Genomic DNA, 25,026 nt, shown 5'->3' with positions numbered 1-25,026 from the left:
GGCAGAACACTAGAGATGGATCCTCATCCAAGAATGATGATGAGGAGAATTGTGCCCTAGCTGGAAAGGCAAAGAAAGGGAAGAGGAAGTCATCCCATTCCAAATCAGATTCTAGTCAAGGCAGTAAGAAGAAGGACGTGTCCAAAATTAAATGTTTTCACTGTCAGGAGCTGGAACACTATGATATAGAGTGTCCACACAAGAAGGTCGGTAAGAATCCCTTAGGAGGAGTGGCAGGTGAAGCTCTTGCTTCACAATTCGAATTGGATTTCACTAGCATCGCTTGCATGGTGTCATCAGTGATGGGTAGTGTGTGGCACCTAGATAGTGGAGCCTCATTCCATATGTCCAATAATAAAGAGCTCTTCAGTAACTTGGAGGAGAAGGACCTCTAGATGTACATCGAGATGGGAGATGATGGGAGGTATAGTGCGACCAGCATCGGTATTGTTACCTTTCAGAGGGAGTCTGGTTCTCCCCACATATTGAGAGATGTCATGTATGTTCCAGGTTTGAAGAAGAACTTGGTTTTTGTTTCCATGTTGGAGGATCATGGCTATGATGTGATATTTATCAAGGGAAAGGCTTTACTTCGTCACATAGCCATGGGACAGGTGAAGAGGATCAGGGTTCAAGTGAATAACCTCTACAATTTAGAGGTAGAAGATTGCGCTGCTTTGAGCACTAAAGTAGAGAAGGTGCAGAGTTGAGACATCGGTGAGTTGTGGCATAGAAGATTTGGTCAATTGCACCACGGAGCCTTGAAGATCATGTAACAAATTTCTACAAGACTTCCCAAGGGTACACTAGAACTGAGAGACACATGCAAAGGGTGTACATTAGGGAAGTACACCAAAGCTTCCTTTCATGACAAAGACAGTCGAGCGTAAGCAATTCTTGATCGAGTTCACTCAGATGTGTGTGGACCATTCTCAACAGCATCCACGGCTGAGCATAGGTATTATGTAATATTTGTTGATGATTTTACTTGTAAGTGTTGTATTTTCTTCATATAGAAGAAATATCATGCGTTTACTAAATTTTTTGAATTTAAAGCACTTGTCGAGAAAGACACTGGAAGGAAATTTAAAGCTCTCAGAAACGATAACAGTGGAGAATATGTGTCGAATGAATTTAAGAACTTTTGTGCATCAGAAGACATTCAATGAGAGTTGATAGCATCTCATAACCCACAAAAAAATGGGATGGATGAAAGGAAGAACAGAAGTATTGTGGGAGCGGCACGAGTGATGTTACATGATCATAGCATATTGTTGCATTTGTAGGCTGAAGCATGCAACAGAATTGTTTATTGAAGAACAAAATCCCTCATGAATTCTGGGGATGAGTACAACAAAAGAGGCTTTTTCAAGTAAGAAACTAGATGTGGCACACTTCAGGATCTTCACTTCATCAGTCTACTATCATGTTATCAAGGATGCATGGAAAAATATAGATCCAACAACTGAGTTGGGCATATTTTTGGGGTACACTGATACACCTTACAACTATCGGGTGTACCTATCATCCAACAGAATGACAGTGGTTCGTAGAGATGTGAAGTTCGATGAAGAGAATGCCATGAGATGTTCCCTTGAGAGGGGGCTTCAGTTACATGAAAATTAGGAGCTTTTAACTCCAAAGGAGGAACCTCAAGATGATGTGGAGCAACCACATATAGAGGAGCAGAGAGTGGAAACACCCACTCATGTAGAGACTTACATAGATGTGAGAAAGCGCACCAGAGAGGTTGACATATTATTGCATGATGATAAATAGAATGTGGGAGTACCCACATCACAACGCATGCAGAGGAGGTCACCAGAGAGGTACACTGGCTACATGGCTCTGATGAGGAAGAGTGTAGAGATTGAGCCATCCTCATTCACAGAAGCAATATAGTAACCAGTGTGGGTTGATGCCATGGTTGAGGAGTATGACTCCATTATTGGAAACAATGATTGGGAGGTAGCCCCAAGACCATCAAACAAGTCAGTGGTGAGTTCCAAATGGCTTTACAAGGTAAAGCAAGCAGCAGACGAGAGTGTGGAGAAACACAAGGCTGGATTTGCGGCCAGAGGATTCTCTAAGGTGGAGAGGAAATTGATTATGATGATACCTTTGCTCCTGTAGAAAGGTACTCATCAATTAGATCTATTCTAGCACTGTCAGCACAAATGGGATGGAAGATACATCAAATGGATGTAAATACATCATTCCTCAATGGCATGATTGAGGAAGAGGAGTATTTTTTAGCAGTCAGAAGGATTTGAGACCTTCAACAGAGAGTCTCATGTGTGCAGACTCAAGCGAGAATTGTATGGACTAAAACAAGCACCTTGTGCTTGGTACACTAGGATTGACAGTTATTTCACCATGTTGGGCTTCACAAAAAGTGGTCGAACCTTTACCATATTGTGGTCGAATGTAAATTTTTGATAATAGTATTATATACTGATGATTTAATTCTGACAGGTAATGAGAAGCTGATCAAATCTTGTAAAGAGGAACTTGTAAGAGAGTTCAAGATGAAGGACTTGGGGTTGATGCATTACTTTCTTGGTATGGAAGTATGGCAAGGAGATGAGGAATTGTTTGTCTCTCAGGGCAAGTATGCCAACGAGATACTGAAGAAGTTCCACATGGAGAGAAACAAACCCATGGAGACTCTTCTAGCTGGTAACTGGAGGAAGGAGGATGTTACTTCAGGTGAAGTAGCAGAGCCTATTATTTATAGACAGCTTGTGGGTTCACTTATGTATTTGGTGAACACATGACCAGACGTGTTTTGCAGTTAACCAGCTTATTCAAGCCATGGTTAAGCCAACCAAACTGTAATGGAAGGTAGTAAAACATGTGTTGAGATACCTCAGAGGAACCACTCAATTTGGTCTTTGGTACAAACGGACAGAGGGGGTGAAGCTTCAAGGATTCAGAGATGCAGATTGGGCAGGGAGTCCATCCAACAGGAAGAACACAACAGTGGGAATCTTCAGTATTGGGTCAGTGGTAATTTCTTGGTACAGCAAGAAGCAGAGATCAGTTGCACTCAATTCAACAAAATCAGAGTACATGGCTACTAGTCAAGCAGCTTGTGAGGCTATCTGGATGAGGAAGATCCTTGTTGGGTTGTTTGGTCAACAGATGGATCCAATAGTGATTTATTGTGACAACCAAAGTTGTATCAAACTCTATGAGAATCCACTTTTTCATGATTGGTCTAAGCATATTGACATCTGGTATCACCATCTACGAGATTGTGTGCAAAGGAGAATCATGTTGCCGGAATACATTCCTACAGAGGAGTAGAATGTAGATATTTTGACAAAGGAATTGTCAAGATGAAAATTCAAGTTTCAGAAAGGCAGGATCGGGGTAGAAAATAATCTCTTTCTTGTTGAGAGGGAGTGTTAAAAATAGCAACAAGAAAATCCTAATTTAGTTTGTCCTTGAATTAAATAAGGAATTAAATTGTAATTTTATTCTCATGGCAACTTGTAATAATTAACTAAGTTAAGTAGACTTATTTGGCTCAGTAAATTCAAGTTTGAAGTCTATCTAGAGTCATGTAGAGTGGCCCCTAATTATTTAATTCAGTTTAACTGAGTTAAATTTAATTAAATTAGTTCTAACTGTTAGAGGAACTAGTGAGTGGTCAAGTGAATTAAAATGGATTTAATTCACATGCAGTGATCAATTAGATAACTGATAATTCACTCAAAAATAACTCACGCATGTCAGTTCAGAGGAAGACCCAGATGAGATTAGAGTTCAAGAACAGTGTACTATCAATTGTAAAATCATCTAAATTAAACCGGTGATGCATGCAATTAAAGGAAGGCCTATGGATGGATTGCGTAGTTGTTAGCGAGGAATTTCCCAATTAAATATGGTCTAATTCCCAAGGGAATAGCGCAAGGAAGTAGGGGCTTGGCAGGGAACAAATATGGCTAAGTATTGGCTTGAGCTAGTTTGTGAAGCAGTGAGATAGATTGCACTTGTGCAAAGATTGTTCGGGTTGAACAAACATTGTATTTTCTTCTTAGATCTTTTGGTTAATGAAATATACATATAGCAGCAGTTTTTAGGTGAGGATTTCCCCAGAAAATTATTGTGCTATGTGTGATTGAAATTCTTCTTTTTCTACTTCATGATTTCATTCAATCAATCGTTTTAACATATTAAAATCTATAGTTTGAATCTACAAGGATTTTCTACAATCGTTACATGCTTAATCAATAATAATTTGTAATTTAAAATAAATCAAAACAATAAATAGATTTTTAATAATACTTATTGAAAGTATACAAGTTCCTTCACCTCTCAACATAATGAAAAAAACATGAACTTTGAATACAACCTCTTCCTAAATTGTTGCAATATTCCTATGATTTATGAAAAATTAACCATTCTTATATGTTAGAATATCAAGAAGTACAAATTCCAAATTGTTCTTTTCTTTTAAAAAACTAAACGATACTCAGCCATAAAATTTTGTATATATTCAAAATACCCATTTGAAGGAAACATGGGCACTTCCCCTCATTTTGAGGAATGTTTTTAGGGTAAACTTTGCTGGTTTACAAACAATGCAACAACTATTTGTTGCATATCTAATTGAGGATTTGAACTTGGGTTGCTGAGACTCAAATATCTACCTCCACCAATCAAGGTAATTGCCCTTGACTTGCCAGAGCCATAATATGAAAATACAGAAATTAAATTAATTGGTATCAACTTTTAAGGGATTCTCAAGACATGTCATTTTCTTATAGCTCTCTAAAAGTCATGTTATATAAACTTTAGCACTTTGAATTTTCCTAGTAAACTTTCCAACAAGTTAGAAAGCAATGCTAATTTCATCCTCTTAACAATTTACCCTTGGTCCAAATAGAGAATTTTAGTGTATTCAACCATGCTTTTAAAGCCTTTCTGTTTAATTGTTACATTGTAAACATATAAACATTAATTTGCCTTAATAAAACATGTACCAATATTATAGTGAGTGATCAATTGGTTAGGAAAAGAAGATGGTATGAGGATTGTATAAGTTGGAATTGTTTTAATTTGGTTGGGGTGAGAATGTCATAGATTGTTCCCCAAAAATTTCATGTGTATTGATTCTCTTTGTTCGTAGGAGGATTCACACACAACCTTCTATGCATGTATCAATTATCTAATCGTCACTTTGTACATATCATAAAAGGCCATCCAACCTCAGCCACATAAGAGAAACCAATAATACTATGGCATAAACATATCCTTCTAAAACTTGTTAGTAAAGTCAAACAAATATTTAGTTTTATATGTGAGGTAAACACTACTAGATTTTTAATTAATTCTTGTTGTCATATTTTGTCTACAAGAAATTTAAGTTGGATTTTGAACACAATTGTGACCACAAAAAATGAATTCTAATAATAACCACGTGCAATCCCTACTCTAATAAGTACATTTGCAGGCATCTTATAGCAAATTAGAAAAATAGTGTTTACAAAAAAGCCTTGAGAAAGTTATTTGTTGTACAGTTCACTTTCTAATAATTATTGAGAAAGTTATTTGTTGTCAAGTTCACCTTCTAGTAATTCATCGTTGATGTGACTAGTCCTCATTCAATATGGGTGCACTTGTTTTTAAAGTGTCTACATTCTCGTTGAGATAGCTACTTCATCACAAGTTTCCTTTTTAATTTTACATGTAGGTGCATGCTTTCATATATGATATCTATCAACAAAGAGTTGCCTAAGTTTTTAAAACCTACCTTGATAGTTTAATTTATCAAAAAATGCATTTTTATGTTTGCAGATGTTATGCTCATTCAAGTATAGAATATGAAAAGATTGTATTATGCACAAACTCGTTTGTGAAAGAAACCCTATCACAGAATTTATTTAATGCAATAATATAGGGCATTGATGACAGAAAGCAGATCAATGTATAAGATAGGAAAATATAACATTATGCACAAACTCATTTGCCAAAAAAACATTGTCTCAAAGTTTCATTGAAATATTATTAATCCAACATTGATGATAATAGGCTATCGCATGAAAGATTTTACTACAAAAATCAGAAAATTGAATATATTAAATCCTATTTCCAATTAATGATAGACAAGGAAATTTTCTCATTTGTAAGAATCCAAATAAAGAAACTAAGATTTTACTACAAAAATCAGAAAATTGAATATATTAAATCCTATTTCCAATTAATGATAGCCAAGGAAATTTTCTCATTTGTAAGAATCCAAATAAAGAAACTAGCGTACGTTTAAAATGGATAGCTCACATTGGAGTTTTTTACATGTCAAATATTTTTAAATGTTTGATCAAGCTCCTCTTTGAGACATAATTCGGAGGTGAAACTAGAACTTTTACTTCTTATCTTGCTACATAATTTTATATCATCAACCTGGCTTGATGTTGGACTGAACAATTAATGTTTTTTGCTCAATTTTTGAATATATCCACCAGAATTGCATTATTATTTTTGCTGGTGCAATTCCTGATTTGTGTCATTTTATGTTGCATTCGTTGCCCATAACATTGTACTATCCTCTCCTCTCTGGCTTTCTCTCATTCTGAATCTCTGTGTGGATCATAGCATTAACCAGGTTGCAAATTTGACAATTTCATGGGACACTTAAATTAGAGTATCTTTAGACTTAACAATTGAATCTGCTGGAGGAAATTGTCCAGAACAATCTTCTACATCAGAAGGTAGTCAACAGCCTTCTGGTGTTGAAAATGTAGGTATAGATTCATGGTGTTCCACTTCAAGAACAAAAGTGGCCTTTTACTTTTTTGCGAAGTTGACAGAGTCTACAGATTTAAATGTGATTGAGGTGCCTTATCCAGGGCATTGATTGACTAATCAACAGGTAATTTCTTGCTGAGAGTTGTAACCAGAGTTGCCATGAATTTGACGGACATTATGAAGCTCTTTATAATTGTCGAATTCCCCAACTTGTGTAGATAAGACTGGATGAATCTCATTGTAACCTTATCAAAAAAATTCTTTAACCATGGCATGTAAGTGTAGATACCAAAATATGATAGAAACAATCAAAATCTGATAGAAAATATAGGGTCCTTTATGTTGTTCAAACAATTATTTTGACTACAAAAAAATTTCCACACAAACAGAATATATTCTGAAAAGAATTGTAAAATTTAGCAAGCAAGTTTAGTTCTTATTTTCGATATAGTTCTTATTTTCGATATAGACAACAGATCAGTTCCTGTCGTTCATGTCGCCTTATTCTTGAAGGACGCTTACCTTTAGTTCTTGCAGATGCGATGCTGCAGCCTGACATTTCACATTAAACAAACACAAAATTTCATATTTTTGTCCCAAATAATATTATAAATAAATAAAGTTACACTATTTCTGAGATCCCTAAGCTATTGGAGCCAAAGTTCCCCGAGCCACACCACTGAGGGCTGAAACGGCAATAACTTGGGATTGCAAATCATAACTCTGGTGCAATATGCAATAGATGACTTCCACAGTTCTCACTTCCAGCAGAGACTATTATTAACAGCATGACACATTTACAACTACTGACAACAGCAAATTTCAGTATTCTAGTCAGAATGGAAGCTTAGACGTAGCACTTCAATTAAGCCATGCAGAGGAACTTAAACTAATTGATCTTAACAGCATGTGAGAAGTAGATCCAATGTGTGGTTTCCGTTTAAGCATTAGGTACTGCCATTCGAGCTTCATATGTGCAAGCAACTGATTAGGAAGTGACCCTAGTCAAAAAAATTTAGGAATATAGCAGAAGAAGCAGAGAGTTTCTAAATTAGAGGATGGTTAAACCAACAGCTCATGCCACAGCTACAAAGTACAGTCTGCATACAGTAAGATTCAGCAGACCTGATAAGGTCTGATCTCATGTTGTTGCTGTAGATTAATTTACCACATAGCCTCTGAAATACATATTGTTCTGTTGTGGTCACCAACAACCCCCCCTCTTTGCTTAATATTAGCAATAACATCGAGCAAAGGGGGGACCCTGAACAAAAAATCAAAAAATATTTTGTTAAAATTTTTGTATTTTTCTCCCTAAGGCTTAAATCGCATCGCAAGGAGAGAGTGAAGCGCGCCCCAAGCACAAAAAGCAAAACTGCGAAAGAGAGACGCGATGTTCATCGCATCGCATGCATTCCAAGCGCTCTTAAAAAGGAGATCTTCAAGAAACGCCGATCGCCGATATGCGACATCGCACATCGCAAACGTCGCACTAAGCAGCATAAACCATGGAATGAAATCTGCGATCAGCGATCTGCGATCTGCGATATCAGTGAACCACGATCTGCGATATGAAAAGGCTCATCACAAGAATTCTCCGACGTACACGATAGACCCAAGATTAAGCGCGCGCATTAAAGGAAATTAATGACCGCATGCTTGAGTATCAAGGAATGATTGCATCGCATTTATCGAAGAGTCAAGTCATGATGAATGTCAGGATTATGCATTCATTAGAATTTAATGCTTTCATGTCAATCTTTTTATTTCCCTTCTTCTTTGCGTAAACTGCAAGACACACAATTGATATAAATCTATATGCAGGAAACATCCAAGGAAAAGGGGAAAGCGCCAATCAGATAACAGAGAGAAGATGCCTCCGCAAATGGATGCGGCATGCAGCAGGACCGCGGATTCCAGACTATCAGCCAACCGGCACTGATGAAATTAGACTATCCAGGACTCCAAATCAAAGGCGCACAAAAGCAGCGTATTCACAAAAGATCCTGAAACTCAGACTTGGCAAAGCAGAGAAAGAAGCGCAAGAGAAGGAAGACGCTCCAGAAAAGCCTGGAACAAAGAACGGAAACAATTCTCGAAACAGGGGATTGTCCATACAGCGCGACTCCTAACCCACTCAGTCATTCGCACGACCAGAAACCAAAACAGCAACAGCAAAATCAGTTCGAGAATAACCTGGGTTGTGCTAAGTATACGCGCGGCGAATACACCCAGCTAGAGAAAGGTTTTCGAAAATATCTTTTGGTCTGTCAGAAGGAGGTGCCAGCTCTTCTTATTTCCACTTTTATCTCCCGAGTGAAAGAAGAAGGCTGCCAGCCGACTCTTCCCAGGAAAACGTTGCAATGTTTACAGCACTAAGGAGAATATACAGAAACGGTCAGAAATTAGATTAATTTTTAGAAATAAATTTGCTTTTAGTAACAGAGCGGTCATTTGAAGCCGGTCCCTAAATTTGTGTAACTAAGATTAATTAGTTAGTAGTATTTAACCCTTCTCATGGCATTTGGAGAAGGGTCCGGAAATCTATCAAAAAACTTGTCCTCAGAACATGCACTTCTGCACCCTCGGAGGAGGTTTTTGATGAATGGATGGATCGAGATTTATTTATGTTTGCATTTTAATGTCTGTTACTGATGTTGCACTTCTGTACTCTTAGCAGATATTAGAACAAGTAGAAATAAATCATTATTGCTTGAATTTTATTAGTGAAGTCAGCCATAAATGGTACTTTTATCTCTTGACTAAATTCTGCTAGTATTCCTAAAGTGATATGCAGTTGAGTTCTTTATATGTTACTGTATGAATGTCTGTATTACCATTTGGCACTTCTGTATGGTGGGGTCATTTATTTATGCTTGACATATGAAAAACTAATTATGCGATATGCTGTTCACAACTGTTCTGCCTAACTTCTTATGCAGAGTGGTTTATCTTTATTGATTTATATTCTGATAATAGCTGAATGATCTTTATTACCAGTTGTTGTTTGAAATCTTTCTAGATCGCATAACAGAAGAAAACACCCCGGGTTAGCGTAGATTAGATGTATTGTTTTCCTTCATTAGATTACATTAGTATAGAAGTAGTTTAGCAGTTAGAATTAAGATTAGCTTAGAAAACCTTTAGATCAATACCATCGAACTCTACACACACACGCACACCCTTCACATTGGGAAACTGGTCCCATTACCCCCAGTTGGACCCGCTACTCCAAACGGGCAAGGAGCCGCCAACCAAGTTCCGGACCGGGTGGGTATCCCCCTTGTTGTCGACCCGATTTCGGGGCCCTCAACATGTTCATACAGTCAGACGATGTTCAATGTGATAACATCAATCCCAGTGAGGTAAGTTCCCATGTTAAGTTTTAAGACAACCAGATGCCATGTTGCCAGGTCACTGCACGTATGGTCTTATGTCCTATTATAGCGAGTCTGGATAAACTAATTATATGACATCACGAAAAGTTGTCAAATTCTCAAACAACCTCTAGCACCAATATGAAAGGATCACTACAGACTGTTAAAAGGTTGTCACATGGTACAAAATTACGGAATGCAGTTGACAGCTAATTTAATCGACTGTTTTATTGTACCTTAAAGTTTTAAACTTCCCATAAGCAATTCAATAACCACTAAACTTCCCATAAGCAATTCAGCAATAGCGATTCAATAACCACTAGAGCAAACCATGAGTAAACTCTACATCAATTCACACCCATAACAGTGCTTCATAGTATTTATCTCAACGCTGGTGACTTCTATACTAGTAGGTGCTATTACAGTGAGTCCATCTATTTTACCTAAATTAGAAATTGTGACTATTGCAAGCAAATAGTAACATTAATTTCCATAAAACAATTGCTCAAGAGCACTTCAGACGGACCATTCAGCTAATGTAAACTGCAGCAAAGTCAAATACATTGTATAGTATTTGAAAGCCTTAACAACTTTGCCATCACTAACAGCATATCAGATGAATTTGTAACTCACCGTTGTTATTATTTGCAAGCTCCACTTTATCAATGTGAAATGACAACTCCCAAACCATTTTAGCAAACCAATTCTAGATTATATATGTGAGCACTGCCATTGTTATTTACCTGGGGCACTACACCCGTCGCAAGTACACACCAACTGGTAAGCGAAACCCATTTCCAGACTGAACAACTAGTGCATCTAATAAAGATGTGTCACCCAGGTGACTAAACACCAAATCAGATGTGTTTTCATATTTAACACATAGTGCAACTTTCTGGAAATTTCACTTGGATGATTTCATCAATACAGCCACCAAGCCTGTTTCAGATTGCCTGCCTAGCCTATAATTACCAAAGTTACCCCTGCACTTCATAAATTGCAATTTACTCCAAATTACTAAATCTTGCTAGGTGCATTTCAGCAATATCATCACAGAGGATGTTATTTGTGGCTGAATATGTCACAGCACCAATATCAAACTTTTTTGAAGTTGTCATGAAATATTCTATTGGCTTTTTCGGGTGTGCAGTCCTTGCATAGTGCATCCATGATGGTGGCATATGCAATCATATCAGGGACAAGACCGTTATCTTTCATCTGTTTGAATAATTTTATTGCCTCCTTCAGATTACCCACTTTGCAGAGTCCATTGATCAATGCGGTGTATGTGACAACATCAGGGCTCTGACCTTGGCGTTGCATCTCATAGAAGATATGTGTCCTATTATGCTTGCAAAACCAATGTATTAATGTACGATACATAACTAGGTCAGGCTTGCAGCCTTTCTCTGGCATCTCTCGAAGAAGTTCCCCTGCCTTCTCCAGATTACCCACTCTGCAAAATCCATTTATAAGCGTACTGTATGTGATTTCATTAGGTGGATTGCCTATTTCACCATAACATATAATAACCTGAGAGCTTCTTGAAGCTTGCCTTCTTTGCAAAGGCCATCCATAACAGTAGTGTACGTGATAACATTCGGATTACACCCCTTATCTAGCATCTCATGAAGCAATTTGGTGGTCTCCTGTCGTTTCCTTGCCTTACATAAACCATCGATAAGTGCAGTGTATGTAACAACGTTAGAGCAAATGTTTCTGCTAGACATTTCATAGAAAAGCTTCTTTGCCTCATCCAACTTTCCTTTATTACATAAACCATGAATAAAAAAGTTGTATGTGACAAATTACAATATTGGGGCATATGTTCCTCCCTGACATTTCAGAGAAGAGCTTCCTTGCCTTATCCAACTTGCCTTCCTTACATAAACCATGAAGAAGTGCATTGTATGTGACAATATTGGGGCATATGTTCCTCCCTGACATTTCAGAGAAGAGCTTCCTTGCCTTATCCAACTTGCCTTCCTTACATAAACCATAAAGAAGTGCATTGTATGTGACCGCGTTAGGTGATATGTTTTTTGCAGACACATGAGAGAAGAGTTTCGTCGCCTTGTCCAACTTGCCTTCTTTACATAAACCATCAATAAGCGCACTGTACGTGACCACATTAGGGGATATTTTTTTGTCACGCATTTCAGAGAAGAGCTTCCTTGCCTCATCCAACTTGCCTTCCTTACATAAACCATCAATAAGCGCACAGTACGTGACCACATCAACTTGCCTTCCTTACATAAACCATCAATAAGCGCACAGTACGTGACCACATCAGGGGATATGTTTTTGTCAGGCATTTCAGAGAAGAACTTCATTGCCTTGTCCAACTTGCCTTCCTTACATAAAACATTAATAAACACATTGCAGGTGACAACATCATGGGATATGTTTTTCTCAGACATTTCAGAGTAGAGCTTCCTCGCCTCAGCCAACTTGCCTTCCTTACATAAACCATCAATAAGCACACTATAAGTTACAACATCAGGATCAGGGCATGTGTTTCTCTCAGAGATTTCATAGAAGAGCTCCCGCGCCTCATCCAACTTGCCTTCTTTACATAAACCGTTAATAAGTATATTGTATGTAATAACATTGGGATTACAACCCTCTTTTATCATCAGATACAATAGTTTCTTTACTTCTTGGAGCTTACATTCTTTGCATAGCCGATCCATGAGCGCGCTACATGTGATTATGTTAGGCTCATGGCCCTTTTGCAGCATAACAGCTAACAACCCGAACGCCTCGTAGGATTTCCCGGCCTTGCAGAACCCATTTATTAGGGTATTATAAGTAACAAGGCTAGAAGCTTGTTGTTTGCTCCTCATTTGTTTGAAAACCTTGATAGCGTCCTCGACTCTGAATTTCCTGCAAAACCCTTTGATGAGGATATTGAAGGTTACGACATTTGGAACATACAAATGCGCTTCCATTCCTTCAAACACTTTCAATGCATAATCCATTTTACCTGTTTCACAATGACAATTGATGATAATGTTCAAAGTTATGAGATCTGGAATAATGTCGCGTTCAATCATAAGTTTGTAAACAGAGAACACTGACTCATGTTGATTCAGTCGAAGTAGGCTACTTAACAAGACATTGCAGGTGATTAGAGAGGGGATGGATGTAGATTTAGGTGAAAGCAGGTGCTTGAAGGTGTCCAGTGCCTCTTGAAGTTTGTTGGTGCGACAGAGTGTTTTAATGCGCGTGTCTGCAGGGGCGCTCAAAGTGCGGAAGGAAAGTCGATGAATGGAGATGTTGTGGGTGCAGAGGGAGAGCATTGCGTTCCTCGTGCTAGTGAGCCCCATGTTGAGCGAGCAGAGAACCCAGAAACCTGAGAGAATATAAATGTGTTCGTGTGACAGCAGCTACTTCTGTGAGTTGAGAGTGCAATGCGAGAGTAAATTGAGAAATGAAATAATTTTATCTCCGTGAAACCCTAATTTATGTGAGTTGAGAGCAGGGGACATCATGTGGAAAGAAAATTGAAATTTTCTGTATCGAGGAATATGTTCCCATTTGAAAAAGTTAGAGTCAGTAAAAACAAAGATTATATTGGAAAAGAGAAATTGTAAATTAAAATTAAATTGACTGTGGAGAAATGGGAATAAGCATATGGATAATCCCCCAATTTACCACGGATTTTACAAACCATACCATAATATAGGTCAATACCAACAACATGCCCAACGTTCAAATTACATGAAAATAATAATGAATAATAAAATATATATATATATATATAAACATTTTCACTTAGTGAAATTATATAAAAATAGAAATTAAACTAGAAAATAAAAATAATAATTAAATCAACCTAGATCCATCTTAACTCTGAATCTATTAAGCTCGACAGATCAAATCTCTCGAGGTGCAAACCCTTTTTCAAGTTTTGCACTTAGGAAAAAAGTTTGCACTGTTAGAAAACTAATAAACTTAAACAGCGATTCTGCATGCGGAAAGAACTGAAAAGAATCACTGAAACTTAATGCCCAGGGATACGAATTACCTCTAGCCATTGGTGAAACTGTTGATGCAATTTCTTTCTGAAACACCACGCTCCAGCTGTGCATGCAAAAAGAATTTCTTTTTGAAACACCACGCTCCAGCTGCGCATGCAAAAAGGAAATAAGACAACTAATCTGAAGGCACTTCCAAGCTCTGCTATCTCAGCTAGATGGTGTAGAACTAAAGGGGATTGAGATAGGAGCTTGGGGACCAAACAGATGAACATATAGCTAAGATTCCATCAAGCTTCTAAAAGCTATGTGTTAGAAAAACCACAAATCAAGGTAGAGATCAGATCAAAGTGATGGACCACTTTAGTAGCTCCCAATTATAAATTTAGTAATTGCAGTTGATTTTCTTAACTTAAGGAAACTACTGCAGTTGGTTTCCATAAGTTAAGAAAAGCTGCAATTCCATAAATCAAGGCAGCTTTTGTGCAAAATTAATGGAGCTTAACATTCTCCCACTTGGTCCATACTTCCAAACTTAATGTCTCAACTTAAAAACCATTGATAATCTGTATTAAGTAATAGATACATGAATCATGGCGATAAGTCCTCTAATGACGAGTATTATCTTCCATGTATTACTATGCATTTATTCTTATTCTAATTTATGTGGCAACAATTTCTTAATGAATAAACCTTATGTTTATTCTTGGTCCTTCTTAAATGAATTTTCTCAAATCAACTTAAGGTGCACATAAATATGAGAAAAAACATCACAATAATTAAGAATTTCATTAACATTGTCCATACAATGAAAAACTGCATAATGGAACCAAGTCCCATATTCAATACATGATCCTTGAATTTAAACGGTGGCATGCCCTTAGTCAAAGGATCAGCGATCATTAACTCAGTGCTGACGTGCTCAATGACCACTTTATTTTCTTTAACGCGTTCCCTTATAGCTAAATACTTAATGTCGATGTGTTTATTTCGACTCCCACTTTTTTAGCCATAAAACCAGCAGCTGAATTATCACAATATATTCTCAATGGCTTAGATATAGAATCCATAATTCTAAGCCCAGAAATGAAATTCTTAAGCCATACACCATGTAAAGTAGCCTCAAAACAGGAGACGAACTCGGCTTCCATAGTGGAAGTGGCAATCAAGGTCTGCTTGGCAAATGTATCCTGATGTTGATTTGCGTGAATCAACACATTCAGCAAAGTCAGAATCTTAGTAGCCAATTACTTCCAAGTTGTCCGTCCATCTATACATAAGCATGTAGTCTTTGGTCCCTTGAAGGTACCTCATTACTTTCTTTGCAGCTCTCCAGTGGTCTAAACCTGGATCACTCTGATATCGTCCCAACATTCCCACAACAAATGCAATGTCAGGTCTTGTGCAGACTTGAGCATACATTAGGAATTTCTGATCTCTTAGGTCTAGTAGATCTTCTTAATGTTGTACCATCATCTTCCTGAGAAGTATGTGGTTCAACTTGTTGTTCAAAGGTTCTTGGCAACTCTTGAACTCCTTGATCTACTGGAATATCGTCAGCAGCTTGTGGAACTTCAACAATTGGTTGTTCAACACCAATTTGTACTTGAGGGGTTCTATGAATAATAACAAATCTTTCACTTGAAGTGGAAGGTTGAGATTCTGAATGATCTTTCTCAGAAACTATGTTTTTGGTTTGATCGCTCCCACTGATCAAGTCATTTTCAAGAAACTTTGCATTTCTTGATTCCACAATCCTAGTGTTGTGAGATGGACAATAAAATCTGTAAGTATGTATGATTTCTAATATGTCTGAACTCCTATTGGCACCTTTCTTTGACTTGTTGGTCTGCTTTCCCTTTATGCAGTCCACACAAGTCTCAAGATCAGTAAAATCTAGAGTATTAAGTATTCCTTCATTTACCAATCTTTTAATTCTATCTATGGAGATATGACCTAGTCTCCGGTGCCATAATTTAGAGGAAACTTCATTAATAACACATCTTTTAGTGCCAGTGTGAACATGCATTGAATCATATGTGACTTTGTTTTGTAAATTAATGCAGTAAAGACCATTAGACAAAATACCATTCCCAACATAATCAGATTTATAGAATAGACTGAAAGATTTTTCTGAAAAGTTTAAGGAATATCTAAAAGGTACAAGCCTTGAAATTGAAATCAAGTTTCTAGAAAAACTTGGAACATAAAAGGTCTTTTCTAACTCCAAAACAAAACCACTACTTAAAGCTAAATAACATGTTCCTATAGCTTCCACATGCGAGCCCATTTTGTTTCCTGATAAGATGCTTTGCTCACTTCCCACTGGCTTCCTTAGGTTTTGCAAACCTTGCAAGGAATTCGAAATGTGAATTGTTGATCCAGAATCAATCCACCATGTGTTTAACCATATTAGATTCATAACAAACAAATGAGATTATTTCCTTAAGTTCGGGAATGTCACAACGAATTTCAGAGAAATTTGCAGGTTGTACTGCTGCATCAAAATAAAGAATCACATGCTTATGTTGAGGCTTAATAAACTTTCATGTTTTACCAATGTAAAACATGCTAAAAAGAATTGAATCAAATGACATGAAAATTGCCTGTGGGCTAAATTTTCAATTCAAACAAATTCAATAAAACTTTATGATAAAACTTATTAATTCATAACTCCTATGGGTAGGTTATGAAATTTTATCCTAATTAATCACATAAATATAATAAAAATTCCTGTGGGATAAAATTTATTATATTCAGTGTAATTAATTACAATTTGATTGTAAATCATGCTTAAAAGGAATTGAATCAAATGACATAAAAATTGTCTGTGGGCTAAATTTTTAATTCAAACAGATTCAATAAAACTTTATGATAAAACTTATTAATTCATAACTCCTGTGGGTAGGTTATGAAATTTTATCCTAATTAATCACATAAATATAATAAAAATTCCTGTGGGATAAAATTTATTATATTCAGTGTAATTAATTACAATTTAATGTCTAAATAATCTTTATGTGATCTTGCCAATCAATATATAATTTTATTTAATTAAAGATGTTGTGGCTATTCTCTAATTAATTAAAATCATATGGATCACTAGACATTATTTTGTTGCATAAACAAAACTTAACCCGGAGATTGACTGAAGCAGCGTTGTTCTACTTTGCACTTGCATAGAAAATGCAGTTCGAAGGCTAGCTGGCTTGACTTCAGGCTCCGTCCTTAAGTTCAGCGTAAATTTTACAATGAATATGTAATCAATTATAAAATTTACAGAGTGCCATTATTCGATAATGATGGGATCAGGAGACGCAGCTAACGAATTCAAGAACCATCATATAAGCATATATTGAATAGCATGGCACACGCTAACACACAAATTGTGCAAGTCTTTAAGGCTGCTAACTGCACGAAGTCTTGCTACATAAAGACATCCATTTGAAAATATGGCCAAGTTTACTCTTCCATAAAAATAATTATCAAATAATAAAAATGCTCTATCACCTTAAAAAGTTAAGGAGCACTGGCTCTTACCACATGATCAAAAAAAAAAATTGTTCTTCAAAAAGTGATATAATTAAAAAAACTTCATATAGCACTTTTAAAGATCTCGTGTTTATTTTTATCAAAAGGAAACCTCTTAGGCTATAATCCCAATAAGCGTCCACAATTGAAAAAATCCATTTGAGCTTAACATTAAATAAATAAAGAATGGACTCCATGTCATAGATCTCATGCCGGACCCGGGGCTTCAGGGCAGGAGATTATCATATCATTGGGTTCTAAAAGCCTCCAAACAGTTCCAATTATAAATTATAAAACTGCAAATTTGAAATATTCAAAGACTAAACTATTTCAAATATTCAAATAGTGAAATTGAACAGCAGAAATTATTATGTTTGAAACTAAACCCTTAAGCAAACGCTTCGCCAAATTTGATAGAATTATATCAAAAGATTTATATCTGGTAATTTCTGCCGAATAAAATGATCATAATTAAAATCAGGCAGTGTTAAATTTCAAGAACAGTGCGCCAGATCATTTATGATGTGCCGAATAAACATAAATAAATAAAAAATCTGCTTGGCAAGGGTCAATAACTCTCAAGCTACGGATAGATGCCAAGCCCATTGACAGTTACGAGTTCTATTCCACTGGATATCAATCTCCCAATATGGCATAAGGATACGACCTACTACTGTAACTGTACATGTACCCAGACGGCACCACAGTTGCTACCCACGAATCAAAATACAAATAATTCAATGAGTCCCTCAACTTGGTATGATCTTATGACAAAAACGAAGAATTGAACTTGGGATTGCAATAGGGTACAAACCTATAATCTAAATCATCAAGTCCAAATGATGCTACGGCCGAATATTCAAGTCCAAATGATGCTACGTATGCCATCAAAGTCTGGCTTGAGGCCCAATACTTCAATCTTCAAGTCCAAATGAAGCTACGTATGCCATCAAAGTCTGGCTTGAGGCCCAATCTTCAATTTTAATCATAATCATTACCACATCAAACTAGCAACCGAATACATACGCAGAGCTCTAAAGTGTTTGTAAACCAGAAAGGACGAAAATATAAATTCTGGCCTATAGATATGCATGCAAACAACTAAAAATCAAGACAAGCCGAAATTACTCACAAACATAGGGAAAACGAAATTAACCCATTAATGAAACAACTGCAACATATATGTTCTGCATCGGGTTAAATCGGAGGGCTCATCCATGAGCTCAGAACATGTCGATGAATTTGATCAACAGCCAGCCAAAATAAAATATAAACGCGTTGATTCGCAGTGAAAATTATACCCAAATAAAAAATTAATTTGACTTAACATACGTCCATGTATTCTAAACAGAAGTATCGCACTGCAGAGTAAACACGCAGAATCACGAAATAAATCATGTGTTCAATATAGTCTAGCTTTCGCTCTAAAGCTTCTGCATCTAGCCTTAGATCTGATAAATAAGTAGAATTCAGGGAATTGAATTTCATGGCTTGAATATTACATTTAAAAGAATCAGATGCAGAGCTTATCTAATTTGTAACACGTTCTAGAAATTAAATGCCAGCAATAAAGAGGAATATTAAACAAATTTCTCACCAAAGGCTCCTTTGGAGACAAGGTGACACTGGATTCAATCCAGATTTTGAATGCAGTTCCGGCTTTGGACAGTCGAGCATGGCGCTCCAACCGAAACCCCGCTATTTATAACCATAGAATCCAAAATTCCAGTCATTTCTTCTTTCAAATCAGGCAAAATAATAGAGCAAACGCCGTGACAAAACAAAGCGCTGAACCTTTCGGAATCCTAACTAAAAGGAAGGGTCAACCATGCTTAACAGGTCACCAAAAGTGATTCGAATACTGGGGCAAGAATATGAAAGAACAAGTGCTCAGAGGATTCGAATCCAGGACCATTGAGCATGAAAGAATAAACACTCAACATCGTTATAATGCAATTTACACTCTTATCTTGACGGCCTTCACGTGCCTGGGTATCGAAGCTTTTTCATCGATTTTTGAATTTCATATTCGAAACTCTTTACAGGCCTCGGGATTATATGAAAAACGCAACAAAATCATTTATAGAGGTACAGAGTCGCACTTCAAAATATTCGAATCTCACACCAAGACAGAGGTAAACCTTGCTCTGATACCAACTGTTAGAAAACTAATAAACTTAAACAGCGATTCTGCATGCGGAAAGAACTAAAAAGAATCACTGAAACTTAATGCCCAGGGAAACGAATTACCTCCAGCCATTGGTGAAACTGTTGATGCAATTTCTTTCTGAAACACCACGCTCCAGCTGCGCATGCAAAAAGAATTTCTTTTTGAAACACCACGCTCCAGCTGTGCATGCAAAAAGGAAAGAAGACAACTAATCTGAAGGCACTTCCAAGCTCTACTATCTCAGCTAGATGGTGTAGAACTGAAGGGGATTGAGATAGGAGCTTGGGGACCAAACAGATGAACATATAGCTAAGCTTCCATCAAGCTTCTAAAAGCTATGTGTTAGAAAAACCACAAATCAAGGTAGAGATCAGATCAAAGTGATGGACCACTTTAGTAGCTTCCAATTATAAATTTAGTAATTGCAGTTGATTTTCTTAACTTAAGGAAACTACTGCAGTTGGTTTCCATAAGTTAAGAAAAGCTGCAATTCCATAAATCAAGGCAGTTTTTGTGCAAAACTAATGGAGCTTAACATGCACCTCAAGAGCGCTTGATATATCCGAAGTTGGATCTAAACTGGTTTAAAATCAAATATAAAAAAATAGATAAGTGAATATATTGGGTTAAGATTGTTATTTCATGTAAAGTTGTTGTTTATATGTATTGCAAATTGTACATGATATGAAGTTTCAATTTTTTAAAAGAAATTGAAATACACTTACATACATGATCAATCTATATATATCTTTTAAAATAAATGGATAGAATTATTTTAGGAGTTAATTATAGTTGTGTTGATATATGACATTATAATGTTGGGACATCTTTTGGTACTAATCACATCCTATCTTTTAAAATAAATGAACAAAATTATTTTAGGAGTTAATTATAGTTGTGTAACATTATAATGTTGGGACATCTTTTGGTGCTAATCACGTCTACTCAGTTACCATTAGTGTAATTATTTATTAATTTATTCTTATTTATTTATTTAGTTAATCATAACTTGAAATAAAATAAATAACTTAATTGTTTCTTAGTCAAAATTTGTTAGGGAGAGTCATCATATATTTATTGTAATCATATAAGGTATTATTTTATTTTGATAAATATATTTTTATATGGATTTAGTTATAAATTAGTTAGAGTCCTCACCATCCTTTTTTCCTGAATTGACTTCTGTAATTCATATTACATTAAGATGATGAACCACACTAATTGGTTGGAGCAAAAATTTCTCCTCAACCTTATTGAATATTTTATATTATCCATATTACATTAAGATGATGAACCACACTAGTTGGTTCGAGCAAAAATTTATCCTCATCCTTTTTGAATATTTTATATTATGGGTCAAAGCTAGCCATTATCATCTCTTTCCATCGCTATCACTATTTATTTTGTTACCTAGAGCAAAAATTTATCCTCATCCTTATTGAATATTTTATATTGTGGGTCAAAGCTAGCCATTATCATCTATTTCCATCGCTATCACTATTTATTTCGTTGCCTAGATCTACTCTGCATCTGGTCGTGATGATGATTTCTCCTCATCCTTATTGAATATTTTATATTGTGGGTCAAAGCTAGCTGTTATCAGCTCTTTCCATCACTCTCCAATTCCATTGCCTAGATCCCACTTGCATCTTGTCCTGATGATGAACCACACTAGTTTCCTGATGATGAACCCCCACACCGGTTGGTTCAAAAGGTCTCAACAAAATACTCTCGATTAGTAATGAAAGATATCCCAACATTATAATTGTGGATCACATAAGCCTAAATTCGGAAAATATAACACTATGATAATAAAAAATATATATTAAAAACCCACTATTTTTTTATATATATAATCACAATTTTTTATCAAGCTTTGATTTTACCCATAATTATCATTGCTTGAAATCCAGGAACAAGTTCCATATAGAATAATGCACATCAATCCATACTAAAATTTAGTTTGTATAACATAAAATTATCACAACCACATTACTAAATGTAGTTGATATTAATTTCATTAATAATTTCATATTAATTTTCACATTAGTATTCAAATCAATATTAATATTAAATTTAATGTTTATTAATAATTGATAATAATATCCCCGGATGCGGGTGACACGACTGTGGAGAAAGGAACGCCACCTGGTCACCATGGGCGGCCCCAAGCATGAGACGGGTATTAATTGCAATCCGCCGCCCTGGATGGCAAGCGTGAGAGCAGAGGTGCGAAGGGACGGCAATTCATTGCCTTGTCCGAGCTTCATTTACTATCTCAGGGTGCAGTTATGGCATACGAGAATCGAGAGAGAGCAGAGGAGCATAAAAATGGCAAGAATGTGGAATGTTTTGCATCGGATCGAGTTCGGATTTTGGAATTGGGTTTTTGGTCGTCGGCTCTCAGAGCTCAGGCTCAAGAAATCCCTTCGGCTGCAAAGGAGGGAGACGGCGGTTTCACACCCTCCAAATCCTTTTCCCCTGCTCTGTTACGCTTACCTGCCTTCAAGGAAAACATGGTCAAGCCTCGACAGCGTCTCAACAGCCGTCGAGGCTCAGGTAGAGGTGGAACTTCACGTCCCTCGGTCGCAAATCCACCCTCACGCTGCTGCTGTTGTCTGTGCCACCAGGTAGTTGAGGCTCATCCCATCCAGGCGAGCCAGTTTATGGATTATAGTGCTCCAAATTCGGGCTCTGCCCCGCTACCTGCGTTTGGAACAGCGGTATTCTCCTTCAGCAGTGCCCAGGGCAACTCTAACATCAATGCTCATGTCTCGATCCTATTTCTGGAAGAACCGAAAGAGGAAATTGGGGAGCAACCCCGCACACAAGTTCATCTGGCTGAAAGCTCCAGGGTTGCGGAGGGACGGTCAGAGGAGCGCCCAGAGCCGGACGTCGTTCCACCATCGACTCAACCGGCGTCTTCTTCAGGCAAGGCCAAGGTCGATTGGGGCCCTCCCCCAGAAGGTGCGTGCTGGATTTATGAAGAAGAGCCGGATGAATAGTCGTCTGCTCGACCAAGCTCTTTCCCTCAGACAATGCTCAGGTTTTTCTTCGAATTGCCACTTTTGTCACAATGGCTTAATGTGTGTTTTGGGTGTCTTTGTTTGGCTCGAGAATTATACAGTTCAATGTCTGTCTACGCCCCTGCGAGGGAGCTTGATGAAGGTCTTCTTTTTCTCTTATTTGCTCCTGTGTGGGCTGACTAATTTTGCTTTCACTATTCCCCAATGGTTTAAAGCCCCTGCGTGGGTAACCCGTCTCAGTGATGGTGCCCCTGCGTGGGTGTTTAGTCTCAATGGTGTTGCCCCTGCGTGGGTGTTTAGTCTCGGTGGTGTTGCCCCTGCGCGGGTGAGAGGTGGAGGGAACCCTGTATGGGTGGTTTTTGATCACTGTCAGCCCAGAGTGCCATCCTTGGCCTCAGGCAACTTGAACTCATGACTGTATCTGTTTCTCTGTTTCTGTATATAATAGAATAGCATAGTATTAACGATAAAAAAAAAAATGATAATAATAATATTGTTATAAACTTAAAATAATAAAAAACCAATATTATTAAAATCTTAAAGTAATAAAACCTAAAACGTAAGTAAATTTAGCTAAAGAAAATTACTAACATCATTTAATATTGTATTAATCTTGTTTTTAATAATATTATTTTTAATATTAATTTGAATGTTGTTATTATTATTAGTTATATTATTAATGATATTATTTAATAATGATGGTATTTATTATAACTTAACATTGGAGTTGTCTATAATGCGACTTTTTGAGATTCCGGTGACGGAATCCGGCGGAAGAAATTGAGATGAAATCATGATTTGTTGCAGTTAAAATGGTTTTTTAACTGCATATTCGGATTCAGCACCCTGAAAAACCCCTGGGACGGTTTCATTGTGCAGAAATTAGCTATCAAACTTGGATTCCAATAAATTACTGCCGGATTTTCACCGGAAAAAATCGCCGGAAAAGCTTTCAAAAAGTCGCGTTAAAGACTACTGCCTTAACATTATTATGAAACTTAAATTTATAAAAAACTAATATTAAAAAAAGTTAATTTATAAAATTAGTAATATTACTTTTCAAGTCACACGAAATGAAACGGGTGATACCAAATTCCAACACCATGTTTCATAAATAATTTTTAAATAAAATACAAGATAACCATGTTCCACAAATGATTTTTTAATAAATTAAATAGACAAGGAGACTTACTATTGACAAAACTTTTGATATTGTCCATTGATTCATATATTAGACGAAGAATGTTTGTTTGGCTTGCAATCTCAACTATTCATTTTATTGACAATATGTAAGCCCAATTCCAATATAGACCACAACGTAATAGCCTGGGCATTTACCTATAGTTGTAGATCATAAAACTCCGATGTGTGCTTAAATATTTGCATATTACCACATTCCATGGCCATGTTCCAAAAAATTTGTTTCAGAACATAACAGAAAATTAGCAAATGGATACTTCAAGTTCACGTTTCATTGTCTAAATGATGCATATATACTCAAAGTCCCTCATCTTGTCCTTGAAAAAAACAGTGTAGAATATACTCCTCAGATGTTGACGTAGACATTTTTTGGATAGCTCATCAACAACAGCATTATGCTCACGATATAGGTGGGAGAAAGTCAAATCTAGACATTCAACCTGAATCTCTTTGATACTATGCAACTAGTTTATGGGCTTGTGGTGTTCAAAAGTTGTATGACCTTGAACCCAATCTATGGCCACCTTTGAATCTCTTAATACCACCAAATTGTCGATGGAGAGCCATTTTGAACAAGATAGTACTCCCCAAAGGGTAATGACCTTTGCACAAATGTTAGTACCTTCACCGTAATTCCACATAAAATGAAATAAAGTTTTGGATTGATAACAATATATACCTCGCACCCATATTTCCCTCTGTTGGTCACCCCATCAAAAAAGTCGACAAGGAATATGTCCCATATGTTAATGAGGTGAATACTTCTCTTGTGCTTCTGATTAGCCATTCAGCCATACTCATTGAAGCATGCAGCAATGGAATAACAACACTGCTAAATATCCCAACTTGATCCCTCGAAAATATCGGCATTCCTGTAGCACCAAATTCCCCGAAAAATGAATAAAGGAACACCACTCTGTAACACCCTCCTTCCACATTTACCAAGTAACCGGCCAACCGGGGTAAACATGTGATGAAAAGTTATT

At 36.7% G+C, this 25,026-nt stretch overlaps 2 protein-coding genes across 2 annotated transcripts in view; both read right to left on the bottom strand.

Annotated features, from left to right (window-relative positions):
* Nucleotides 1-10,609: 10,609 nt before the first annotated feature.
* LOC149242702 (uncharacterized) overlaps nt 10,610-25,026 on the bottom strand; it is a 124,095-nt gene continuing 109,678 nt past the window's right edge. Inside the window, exon 11 of the mRNA XM_089370953.1 lies at nt 10,610-11,688. Within this exon, the coding sequence (XP_089227079.1) occupies nt 11,229-11,688 (460 nt within the window). The 3' untranslated portion in view covers nt 10,610-11,228. The remainder of the gene's footprint in view (nt 11,689-25,026) is intronic.
* Nucleotides 11,651-13,601, bottom strand: LOC149242703 (uncharacterized). The gene is made up of 2 exons (XM_089374308.1): nt 13,120-13,601; nt 11,651-13,029 (listed from the first exon to the last, which is right to left on the bottom strand). Exons 1-2 carry the CDS (start codon nt 13,460-13,462, stop codon nt 11,942-11,944), a joined length of 1,431 nt encoding a protein of 476 aa, XP_089230434.1. The 5' UTR covers nt 13,463-13,601; the 3' UTR covers nt 11,651-11,941.

Source organism: Pinus tabuliformis, chromosome 8, assembly GCF_031772625.1.
Source record: "Pinus tabuliformis cultivar Carrire ecotype Pingquan chromosome 8, CPIR1, whole genome shotgun sequence".
In the NCBI taxonomy this organism is placed as follows: domain Eukaryota; kingdom Viridiplantae; phylum Streptophyta; class Pinopsida; order Pinales; family Pinaceae; genus Pinus; species Pinus tabuliformis.
Note: the sequence above shows the minus strand (reverse complement) of the source record. Positions and strands in the feature narration are given on the sequence as shown.

What these genes read in the sequence shown, in the direction of transcription:
- LOC149242703 (XM_089374308.1), bottom strand. Translation starts at nt 13,462, where the DNA reads ATGGGGCTCACTAGCACGAGGAACGCAATGCTCTCCCTCTGCACCCAC. An exon ending in CAATTGTCATTGTGAAACAG is followed by an intron (nt 13,030 to 13,119) that starts GTAAAATGGATT and finishes TCCTCATCAAAG; the next exon opens with GGTTTTGCAGGAAATTCAGA.